Here is a 12966-nt window from a genome sequence, read left to right on the forward strand (position 1 = left end):
GAATGTGGAGGTGCCTTACTAGTTACTCACAGGTTTAAGCTGGGTCTTCACAGCCAGGTGTAGAGCAAGAGGGAGTATAGTCTGCTTCAGTCTCGGAGACTTCCTGCTAGTCAAGGAAGTTGTCAACTCCCTGACCTCAATGTCATCCACCACCTGGTCATCCTTCTAGAAGCATACGGTTCCTTCCAGGGCCTCTCAGAGGCCAGAGGCCTAGCTCATTTACCTTTCATGAGGCTCCCAGTGTTTTAGAAAACAAATGCCTTCCAAGAAATTGCTATTCCAATAACAATATACATTACATGTTTATATTATCAGATCAATGGTTTTTGCCACAAATTATAATGCAGCCTAAGTATGCTATTCATAAGATCTCTATAGGACTTACAGAGAATATGGATTCCTAGGGCACTCCAGGGAGTGTGGTCCGGAAATGGGATGCAGTTGTCATCTCTCAATTCCGTCAGAACACCTCTGAGATTCAGAGATGATATCTGAAACCTAAGTGGAGGTCCTAGGTCCTGCAGCTGCCCAGAAAAAAGAAAGCATTTCTAAGGAGTTTCAGGTAGAGACTTGCGGCTTTTCCTAGGTGTGGGTCAGAGCCAACCAGAGTTTAAGGACCGAAGAGTAGGATTTCAGTAGGCAGGACCTCATCTCCATTCCACCACACAGATTTGGTCTTTTGGGCCTGGCAAATTCTACAGCTCCCTGTTCCGGGAGCAGGGGAGCAGGCTCTGAATTCAGGAGCCAGGTGATGCTGCATCCCTCTGGCAAATGAGTACTGGCTCCTGGTTTTTGGACTTTGGGGATTCGAAGGAGCAATTTAGAAAGTATGAGAAGAGGTGAGAGAAAAGATACGACCCCCACCTTTATACCGAGGTATGGAGCTCTGTTGTACTTTAGTGAAGTGATTTTCAACCTTTTAAATATCATGACACACATAAACTAAATACTAAAATTCTGCAGCACACCCCAAAATATATTTTTTGCCAATCTGAGAAAAAAAATATAGGTATAATTTTGATTCATTCACACCGGACAACTATTGTTGTGTTGGCAGTTATCATTTTTTCATTTGACAATCTTAAGGGAAAAGAGGTCAATGTCCCCGACTAAATAGTCAGGTGATGCATGTTTTAAAAATTCTCGCGGCACAGCAGTGTGCCATGGCACGCCGGTTGAAAATCACTGCAGTTGTGTGTTTTTCCCCTCCTGGTGTCTTCTGGGACTTTAGCAATAAGTTTACAGAGTGCTGGGGACAATGAAGAGATGGTGCCTCTGCCTCCTAGTCTTCCCTCCAGAAAGAGACCCTGTTCCTGTTGGGGGGGGGCTCTAATCACCCCAGCCTTCCCTCTGCACCCCTCCTTCCTCCATCCCTCACTGCCGAACTGCAGTCCTGGGGACGTAAAGCAGAATTCCTCAGATGAACTTGCCTCTTCTTGAATCTCCTGGAACTTTCCTCCAAGCCTGCCTTGTGATGTAACTGACTCCTCAAGGACCTTGGTAGCTACAAAGACAGCTTTGGGGTCACCAAGAAGCCTAGAACTCTCTTCCTCTTTTAAGTACGGTGCATTTCAGGAGAAGGGGAGTGTGTACGGGCCTGCAGGCCTGAGCCCAGAGGGGATGCGTGGAGGCATGGAGGGAGGCTGTGTCCTCAAGGCGCCTTGAATCCCACCCTGGGTTCAGAGTTCATCTCCGTGTTCTTGGATGGCTTTTTAGCTTGATTATCACATTGGCCACCATCTGCCAAACTGTAAGCCCCTGGAGGGTAGGGGTCTGCCTCATTTATCCTCAGGGAAATTACACTTACATCCAACCTGTGAGCTGTACTTGGTGGCTGAGAATAGCATCTAATCCCTACTGCTGGTTCTCACCCCCTCCCTCTAGCTGCACAGCCCGGAAACCCAGTGCTGGCAGCATCCTCTCTGATTGTGTTCTTGCCTTAAAACCCCATCCTGGGGCTGGTTACTGGAGTGGAAGCTGTCCAATTGACTTAATTCTGGGTTTACTGTCACATTCAGAGGGGAGAATGGGCTTTGCTTACTGTTTTCCTCTCTTGCATGACTGGGTCTGTGCCACTAATGACACTTGGCATTGCCCCTTCCCCACCTGAAGGCAAGCAGTGCCAGAGCCCTTGTATGTAAAATGCAGACACTCGGATTCTCTGGAGAAGTGAGAACCCTGCTTGCAAAGTCCACCTGGCTCTGCAGCTGCCCCTCTGAGGCTGGAGTTTGGGGCACTCCCTCTGACCCAGCTTCTTGTGCTGCAGGCTTCTTGCAAAGGACCAACAGCCTGGAAGAGAAGAGCCGGCTTGTGAGCGCCTTCAAGGAGAGACAGACCTCCAAGAACCTGATTTCCTGTGAAAACAGCGAGAGGGATGGCCGCTTCCGGCGCACGGAAACTGACTTCTCCAACCTTTTTGCTCGAGGTGGTCCCTCCCCACCCTCGCCCTTTCCCCATCCCTGAGTTCTAGTGCTATCCAGTGGGTCCCCTATTTGAGTTTCTTGACCTTTTCCTGAAAATTTACTTCTTTTACCAAAAATGTCACTACTGTCTCTGAACTTTCATGAAACCACTTTTCCAATGTTTGAATCCCTCCCTCCTTGGTGCCCAGGTCTTCACCGCTTTGGAAGCCAGATGAAGGTCAGCAATAAAACAGTCAACCCTAGAGACATTTTCAAGGACAAATATGGATTCATAGAATCTCTGAATCCATGGGACTATTACATATAAGATAATCCAATAATTCCCTTAATGGCATTTATCGTCCAAGGTCAGCAACAACATCAACAGCAGAACAAAGTCACCCTGTGGGAAGCTGTATGTCTGAGCCTCATGACCAAGTGCTTTCCTGAAACTCATTTTCTTTCATCATTTACTGTTGTCCCACATCACTGGTCTCAGGAGGTGCCTTCCCAGCCTCCCTCCCAAACAGCTCGAAGGTAAACCCACCACCACCCCCTTCCATTTACTCCCCACAGGCCAGAGAGGCCAGACCAGAACAGTAAAAAAGACTTCAATAAACCTCAGAGATAATCCAGGGAGCAGACACAGAGCATCACATATAACCACTGTGCTTTAGAGCTATGGCTGACAATCTCAACTGGGCCCCGATGGCTTTCCAGTCTAACGCTTAGTCTGACTCTGCCTAACAGAGGCAATAACCCAAATTCACCACAGACACCCCAAAGTGCAGGCCCAAAAGGAAGAGGTTAAAAGGGAGGTGGGAGTGCCCTCTCTCACCTTCCAGAGTCTCATCTTCCAGTTCTATTTTTCTAAGGACATTGCGAAGGACCACCCTCTTCAGAGGATACCTCAGTCTCTACCCACAGAGGCCTTATCCTCCACTATCAACAGATCAAGCAAATCATGACACCCAACCAAAAGCCCAGTGTCGGAATCAGATGTACAGGGACACACTGGTACCAGGGGGGCAAGATGGAAGCCCTCTCCCTCACAAACTTGACAGGTGTCCGTTCAGCCTGCAAAGGGAAACCTGCAGTGGCAGCTGCTCACAGCTTCTCAAAACACTCTGTTGCACCTACGAGCAACCTAACTATCAGAAAGTCTGTGAATCCCCAGAAAGTGTGTGCAAAACTTCTGTGTATATTGCTTACATGCATTTTTCTAGGGAGATGGTACATCAGATTCTCAATGTGCACACATATCCTGCAATGAAATTGGGCCTATAAAGATATCATGGCTGACATTAGGATTTCTGGGCCTAAAAAAGCAGATATGAGTCAAGTGATAACCACGTGTTGGCTCCCCTCCACCAGATCTGCTTCCAGCTAAGAACGGGGAGGAGCAAACTGTGCAGTTTCTGCTGGAGGTGGTGGACATACTCCTCAACTATGTCCGCAAGACGTTTGATCGCTCCACCAAGGTGCTGGACTTCCATCACCCTCACCAGCTGCTGGAAGGCATGGAGGGCTTCAACTTGGAGCTCTCTGACCACCCTGAGTCCCTGGAGCAGATCCTGGTTGACTGCAGAGACACCCTGAAGTATGGGGTCCGCACAGGTAAGGTGGACGAGCAGCAGCTTGTGACATTTCGGTTTGCGGGACCACACCCAACCCACTGAGCTGCACCAGTCAGGGCTGAATTGTATTTTATTAGTGAAAACATGCTGATGTGGGTGCACTTCATGAAGGGATGGTGATGGCATTTGGAGATGTCTCTACAAATTAACAAAAGACTTCTGAAAGAAGGACCAGTATGTGTAGATAGTCTATGAACTAAGACAGATGCTAATCCACCCTCAGTCACAGTAAAAATGTTGACTTCCCCAATTTTTCTTTTTAACTTTTTATTGTGGAAAATTTTAATCTTATATAAAAGTAGAATAGTATAATAAGTCCTATATACCCACATCCAGCTTCAACTATTATCAGCTCCTGCCAATTTTGTTTCAGCTTTCCCTCAGACCACTGCCCCCTCTTCTATGTTATATGGAAGGACATCCCTGGCATAATATTATTTCATCCATAAACATTTTTATCATCAAGGGCTTTTTAAACAAAACTAATCACAATATTATTATTATATCCAAAACCCCACAACATTTACAGTTTCTTAATGTCAAATATTCAGTCAGTGTTGAAATTTTTAATGTCTCATAAGTGTCAGAAATGTTTTGTTTTGTTGTAATTCTTTTGAGTCAGGGCCCAAGTAAGTCCCTCACATTGCAACCACTTGGTATGTCTCATAACCGAAGTAGATTTTCCCTTCCATCTCCCCTTTTCTTTCTTGAAGTTTAGTTGTTTAAAAGCTTTACTTTAAAAACTTATTCTTTTTCCCCCTCCCTGACTCTAGGCCATGTGTTGCTCAATATTATATCTGTCATCTGTTATTTTCATTGAAGATAGAGGGTTGAAATTGAAATGGAAACTAAGTCATTTTGTTGCTTGATATAAATTCTGGTATGGGATGTTGAGGTCAAAGACTACAGCTATGAGAGCAAAGTAAGGTTTTAGGGGACTTTGTGTCCTTTATATTTTAATGGAGAATGACATACTATTTCACTTTTTATTTGAGGACACTTCTGTCAGTTTGTCTGTCTTTGACCACCTTTTGTCTCTGCCAGGTCATGTGGTTTTAATACATTGTCAAATAGTGTGATTGAATTTATTTACAATTCAGTTTTGTATTAAAATGAAGGGCTTGGTGTTAAAAGTTTTCAAATGGGCATCACATGTATTTTTAAATAAATGTTAACAAAATTATTACAGGAAATCTCACAACTTCTGCTGACACTGAGCAAAGTACAGTGAAACAGGCTAGTTTAAGCTATTTAGAGTACAGTAGTCTACACAAATGTCTGGAATCTGGCCCCATACTTATACCAAGCTTAATATTTATGCCTCTTTTATTTTTTTCTAAAAATCAGTATTATTTTTTGAGGACTGCTGAGATTCAGGGATTGGGCGAGACTAAGAAGTAATAGTCCAGATGTTCTGTGTTAGTCCCCATCACAGGTGGGGAAGAACAGACATTCTCAGAGAGGAAACTTAGATAAGGAACATCCAAACACTAGCTTTCTGACAGTTATTTCAGAGGCAAAAGCAATTTCCCCTGGAAACACAGCAGTCAGCATATCTTCCTAACACCAGTTCTCTGTCACGAACCCGTAGATAATCTATGGCATTGACTCCTTTGGGTCAGCCAAGCCAAGCCTGATGATGTGGGGCTGAGTTTTCCTGTGAATGCCAAGTTGGCCAAAACTTGGCAACAATCCTGAATTTGCTGAGAACTAAGCCCGTGAAAGCATGCTTTGGGATGCAAAGGGCTTCAAAGTTACATCATAATAACAATTATTTTACCAGCAACTCAATGAGTGAATGAGGCTGTGTCTGCCCCTGTTTCAAAGAGGAGATGCCAGGTCATCTCAGCAATAAATTTAGTTTAATGATCAAATACACTAATGCTTGACGGCACATTTGACTCACACGGAGACCCAGAGAGTGATGGCATGCGCTCAGCATCAGCATCACAGTGGGCACTTTCTCTGAGCTTGGATTGGTCCACAGAGCCACATACTCTCTCTGAGGCCTGCAGCCTCTCCTCCCTTAGTAAACTTTGATTTTGGGATTAAAGGTTGAAACATTTATGAAGAAAATCAGGATCACTATATTCCAATTTATAATTAAAAATAAATACAGTGAGAATTTCATGTGGAAATTGAGATATTAGAAAGATTATTAGTTTCATAACATTGGATTTTTTAAAATTTAAAAGCACTATGCTTTAGAAACATAAATCTGGGGGACATCATTAATGCTAGAAGTTGGTATAAGGTGAATGAGCCTGACCTTCCTTCTCCGTATCCTTGGGAGCCCTATTAGGCCATTGGGATGGAGGACCCATCAATGCAGCCTAGTAGAGCAGGCTTTTGCTTTGTAGATAGCTTGAAAAATCTGGCTTTGCCCTGATGCTTGCTTGTTATTTACCTCTCTAGGTCATCCTCGATTTTTCAACCAGCTCTCCACTGGACTGGATATCATTGGATTAGCTGGTGAATGGCTGACGTCAACTGCCAATACAAATATGTAAGTCCCTCTTATTATTTTCATATAAACAACCATGATGTATGATTGTGGCTTGTTACTTTAAAAGTTTAATCAAATGGCTCCATGATTTTATTACAGTTACCTTATTCATCTTTTCTCTTTGAATCTTTTAGGCTTATCACCTGATAAATCTATTAGGTTTATACTGATTTAATAGTAGATATTTGATGAACTATTTTTTAATTGAGTGATGCAATTTAATAAAAGCATAGTTATAAGAAATAATAACTCTGGCTTTCAAAATTCCATGTTAAGACTCCATGTTAATGATATATCTGAAGATGTCATATTTTAGAGTATGATCTTGATCCATTTTCCCATCCAAGTACATTGGTCCTTATATTTCAGTTTTATTTCCTTCATAGTTAAAGCCGCCTTAAAGACACAAATTAATTTGGTCAACCTATTGCTTAGCTAAAAATTCCCAAACAAAATTCAGCTGATAGTGATACAGCATATATCCCGTTCAAAATCATTGTTTGTTTTTCTGAATTTGACCTTTTTCCATACTTATTTGAGTAGGCAAAGCCTTTGTTTGTTTCTAAGTTCTTGTAAATGTATATGAAACTGACTCTGAGGTCCTGGGGGTGGCAGTGCATATACTACCTGGGTAGTCTTTTGGCAATCATCTCGATTTCCTCTACATCCACATTATCTTTTTGGAGACGAGGACAGGTGTTAAGGTGATGGAGTGTCATCATAGCCTACTGAGTTCTGTCTTTCCTCTCAACACTGTCTATACACTCAGACAATGATACCACATTCTGTTAAAGTATCCAAGAAAAATAATGAAACAAGTTTCTCACAATAATTTTAAAATAACTACATAAGAATTATATGAGTTTAAGCGGCTGTGGAAATATTTAGAGAATAATCATCCACCTTTTAAGTACATGGTAAAATAGATTTGAAAAATAAATTTAGGTGATATGGTGGTATTAAAATGAGCAATTCCATTGGACATCAAGATAAAATGTAAGTTATTAAAGTTCAAGGTATTCTATTTTTCTTAAGCTAACTACTCCCAGTCACATAACCTGAAAGGGCACTTTAAAACTACTTATTGAGTCATGTGTGTTCCAAAGCTATTTAATGCTATGACTCAAAATACATAACTACTTGTAAAAAAGTTTATATTAATTAAGGAGTCTTGCTTTGTTTGCTAATTTAAAACAACAATGACAAATTTTTAAAAGCAGATGTGACAAGTGAAGCCTTGCCTTTCATGCTGAAAGGCGTAAAAGATTAAGTTGATTGAAACCGAAAATGTTTTTCATGCTCCCTGCTTGCAAGTCACAGTTAACTTCACGGAGTGTCCATGTTGGACCACGGAGGCTGCAAAGGGCAGAGAGGAATTCAGGTCAAAGATACAGTTGCTTGTACAGTCTCCTCAAATAAAAAGCTTGCCTTTGCAATGTTTACTGTAGTATCATTTGTGAGATAAAAACATATCAGCAAGCAACAAACATTGGAATATACTAATTATAATTTGAAAAGACACTAATGCTTAATTGGAGCATCTCACACTAAGGAACAATTTTAATTAGAAAGTACAGCTTTTGAAAAACTTAATTATTTGGAGAACAAATGAGAAAAGAAGAGTAAAAGATACATATCTATTAAGGCCCAGATATTCATATTAATATAGGCACTGCATTCACCCAGCACCTTTAAGTGTGTATTCTGTAGGCATCTCAGCTGCAATTTCCTAATATATATATCCCAATCGCAAGATAAATAAAAGGAACTCACCCCTTGGAACTGTTCATGACCAGATATTCTCCTAAAAGTCTTTTCCTCAACCAGAGAATTCCCTCAAACTCTCCTTTTTCTTTGTATGTGTTCATAAAAATCAAAGTCCCTTATTCATTTCTTACCTCAGCTCAGTCATGAAACACTAAAATATGTCCCAGCCATCTGAGGTCAAGGCCAGTCCAACTAAATGGCACATAGTAATTGCAGCTGTGCTGAACAATAGATATTCATAAAATATGATCCGATTCCAACAGATCGATAGAGAAGGTTATTTAAAATAGTGAAATAGTTTCTGTCAGTTCTGGAGACAAGGCATTGTCTGAAGAAGTAATAACTATTACCTAGAAATTGTTCTAAGCCAGTTCCCCTGGAAGATCATGAAATGTGGCAGCTCTGTCAGGAGCTTATGCAGAAATGTGCTCCCTTGTGACAGTTTCTTCTCCAGCTGGGAACAGCGCTTAACGTAAGTCTGAGAAAGAATGGCAAAAGGCTCTTGATTTGGCAGAGTAAGATTTAGTGATATACTCATTTTTTGACCTGCACTATAATTAAGTTTGGGTGGCACAGATAATAGGAAAATAGTCTTCAGTATAGTATTTATTTTTATCCTCACCTGAGGACGTGATTATTGATTCTAGAGGGAGAGGAAGGGGGGGAGAGAGAGAAGGGGAGAAGCATCGATAAGAGAGAGAAACATTGATCAGTTGCCTCTCGTATGTACCCCGACCAGGGACTGAACCCACAACCTAGGTATGTGCCCTGATTGGTGATTGAATCCATGACCTTTCAGTTTATAGAACACTCAGTATAGTATTTTTAAAAGAAATGTCCAATGTCCTAATTCAGGTGGCAAAGTGTTAGGTATCTGACTGTTGGAATAAAAAGGACATTTATGTTCATGCATTTATACCTGCCTGTGCATATATCTTTGAGATATATTCTTCCAAGCAAGGACCCAGTGAAGATCCAAAGAAACCTTCACAAATTTGTAGTTTCCATGGCAGGTACAGCTCTTTTCCTCCAAAGCAGGGCCACCAGGCACAACTGGGCAGGATGAGCAGTACCCAGATGTAAACAACAACCTTCCCACAAGTCACTGAGCACAATACATAATCTTTATGGCAAGATCTATCACAGTCTTCTGCTATGAGGTTATGATTTCAACTACCTAGTGCTTTATTTTCATAGAAATTACACAGAAGAAATTCTCTAGAGGAGTGATCAGTCATTTTATACTACTGGGCAGGTTGCAATAGGTGGTTCTCATTTGTCACAGAGAAGCATCTGTGGCGTAAAGGACTTGGGATTCTGACTCTGCAACATACTAACTGGGAGGTCTTGAAACAAATCCCTGAATCTCTCTGAACCTCAGTTTCTTCGTCAGGAAAATTGGGGATGGGGATAATAATATCCATTCTACAGAGTGGTTATGAAGACAAAAAAGCCCCAGTCTTACATGCCCAGTGTATGCAAGGTGCAATGTGCACGCGCACACACTGAAAGGCAGCCGCCCCATAGGTCACTGTTGTCATCCAACAGCCCTCCCTTCAGCCTCCCGACTCTTTTGTTTCTGTTCCTCATCGTCCCTGGACACCAGAGGGACTCACTAAGCTCCTCTCAGGTGTGTTTGCTTTCAGGCAAAGATAGGCCACCTACCACAACTGTAAGGAGGGAAAATCTAAGAGGAGTGTCAAACGGTCAACATAAAAAATTATTTCTTTTTCACATTAAAGAATTTCCCAGCTTAGCAGTCACCAGGCATCCAGATTCCTTGTGCCTTTTTCATCCCTATGGTAGCATGTGGCTCTAGCATCACATCCATGTTTCAGACCTCAGGAAGGTGGGAGAGGAAGGAGAGAGGAAGGAAAAGCAAAAGGGAATACACTCTTCTAAGAAACTTCAGAAATTTCACACCTTTCCCACAGCATCTCTTTAGTTGGAACTTAGTCCCGTGGCCATGCCAAGGGATCCTAGGAAATGTAATCTTTGATCTGGGTACATTGCCACCACACGATTGATTAGCAACCAGAAGACTTTGCCGCAATAGAAATACAGCTTTTTAATCGATTTGCCTTGGTTCTGAGTGAATCCCCCTGGAAAAGTGAGTTGAACCATGAAAAAAGGGTTGACTCACTCCCCTACTCAGAATATAGAAAGGCCCAGAAGTCCCCTTCAGTGTCACTCCATGACTCTTTTACATCCTTACTTCCAGTCTCATGTTCTTATGCTTCAACTTAGAGATTTTTGCAGGTTTAGTTTCTTGGTCTCTGATTCTGAAATATAACCTTGTGCTCTAACTCTAGCATCTAACCATCTTCTTCTGAATCCATATTTGACCTTTGATCTCTTGACTTTATCTGCTTTTGTCTGTCACTCAGGGGAGGGGTACCTAACCTGGAGTCCAGATTTCAAGAAGGGTGTCTCCTACAATTGGATACTAAGTGATGTGCGTGTCCTCATTTTCTTCCTGGGAAGAGGGACCGTAGCTTTCTTAGGAGTCCTAAAGGGGTCTATGACCCCAATGAAGTTAAGAATCACTGCTATAGGAACTTCAAGGCCTTCTATAAGGTTTTGGGTGTAGGCAGACTGCCAGTTGTAAACATGGCCCAGAATGAGAAGGCATGATCACAGAAATGTCAAAAACAGGGAGCACTGTGTCAGCCCATTTGTCAGGCCTAGCTGAGGGTCAACGGCCTGCTTCCAAGAGAGGAAGTCTTAGCTGTGAAATAACTGGTCCTTCAGACCCAGGCAGGAACTGTCAAACAAGATGCAGCTAAACCAAAAACCAGATGCTGGATTCATCCATGTAAGCTTCTTCCTCACAGTTGAGAATGGTGTCTTATAATATCTTTGTCTCCTTGGTACTTAAGATGCCACCTGACAGGGAATAGTCATTCAGTAAGCATTTGCTGAATGGTACTGAAAGAAACGTTTATGAACTGGGTACCTGGCACAAATAAGGAACCTGAAAAAGATAAGATCAGATGGTCTCGTGATCAAACTCTCTAGACTCTCTCCTAGTCCTGAGAGTAACGGCCATGCTCCTTCCTGGTCCTTAAGTAAGAAGACTAGTTCTCAAGACTAAACCTGGGGTATAATTGATTCAAATCATGAAATAGACCAACCCCCTGACCTTCAGTCCCATCCCTTCTCCCTTCCCCATGTGGTTTCTGCCTGGCCATCCAACACTGATTTGACTCCAACTTAGCTCCCATCCAGTCCTTGGTAAGGCTCTGATACTATTGTATATAATTCCACATTCCTTGCCTATTGTGAGATTCCAGCACACATACTGCCACTAGTACCTATTCACCATGCAAACATTTTTGCCATTCCAATATTTCAGAAAATCAGTGGCACTATTAACACGTTTGTTCAAGAATGGTTAGAAACACATCATGAGTTTGACTCTTGGTACACTCAGCGACACAGGCTAAACCAGGAATCCTTTTCTTCTTCTTCCTTTATCAGGCCATCAGACATGAGGGAGTGTTGGTTGCTACGATGATGGGGCTCAAAGCAGAACCAAAGCATGATTGTGACCTCCAGAGGTGATGGTAACTGAACACATGATTTCCAAGGGTCTTCCTCCTAAATTTCAAGGGTCCTACTAAGGAAAATGGACATATTCTTTTTTTCTTTTTTCTTTTTTTGGAAACAAAATTCTTCTACCAACAGATGTATCCTGAGGATCCTCCAGGATCTTTCTGTCCTCTTTCACACCTGTGATTAATTTGATTGCTTTTTTTTCTCCGTGATTAAAACTTAGCACCTTCACTTGTGTCTCATATACAACAATTGTTATCTCATCCTTGCAAAGAGCTTTTCTAAATCATTAAGCCAGCAAGAATTCCCACTGGTCCTCAGCATTGGCATTCAGCTGAAACACCTTATCCAATGATAAAGCCTCCCCATATCACTGGCTAAGTCAATCTAGGCACCTCTCTTCAGTGAGCATGGTCTGAGCTGAGCCCCCAGACTCCAGTGCTTGAGAAGGTCAAGTAAAAGGAAGAAAGACAAAGAGCCTCAGAGTCAGTAAACATCTTTTTGTTTTCTGGCTCGATTTTCTGTGGATGCACCTTCTTTGATTTCTCTTAAGCCCTATGCTTGGCACCACAATCTTGTCTCAGTGAGTAGTCTACCAGACTGTGCTGTGTTGTGAATTGCTTTGAGAAGCACATGGCTTGCTACTTTTAAATCAGTTTGTTAGAAGACAAAGCTAAGCTGCCAGGATATCTAAAGCCCACAGTTAGCTATTTATGCCAATTGACCATCTTCTTGTTATTTATAATTGGTAATTAGAAAATCATCACTTATAATTATTCTTGACAGATATCGACTTCAGAGAACTATAGAAACATAGCTGTCCTTGGGGATTATCAGTAGAAAACCATGTAGATAATTATATGGAAATCTTTAAAACCTGGGTCAATATTTCCAATTATCTTCACAGTTAGCTTCCAGATGTTTACGTTGTTTTTAAAAGATAGAGTTTGGCTCTGGGTATTATAGGTTCTACAAGTGTGAAATTGGCTGTCATGTTCTCTTTTTTTAATGTTGCAAACCAATTTTATATAAAATTTAGAATACATTATTTTCAATTAATATTTGCATCATCTTACAATCTTAGAGGTGAAAGGGACCC

The 12966-nt window shown here is 41.7% G+C and overlaps 1 protein-coding gene across 1 annotated transcript in view; it reads left to right on the forward strand.

Moving 5' to 3' along the window:
* The window catches only part of GAD1 (glutamate decarboxylase 1), a 36254-nt gene that overhangs the window by 8305 nt on the left and 14983 nt on the right, over positions 1–12966 (forward strand). Inside the window, exons 4-6 of the mRNA XM_090280667.1 lie at positions 2267–2425; positions 3777–4019; positions 6455–6545. Coding sequence (XP_090136793.1) covers positions 2267–2425; positions 3777–4019; positions 6455–6545 — 493 coding nt within the window. The remainder of the gene's footprint in view (positions 1–2266; positions 2426–3776; positions 4020–6454; positions 6546–12966) is intronic.

This window comes from Furipterus horrens, unplaced genomic scaffold (genome assembly GCF_987537825.1).
Source record: "Furipterus horrens unplaced genomic scaffold, mFurHor1.1.pri manual_scaffold_1, whole genome shotgun sequence".
NCBI lineage: Eukaryota > Metazoa > Chordata > Mammalia > Chiroptera > Furipteridae > Furipterus > Furipterus horrens.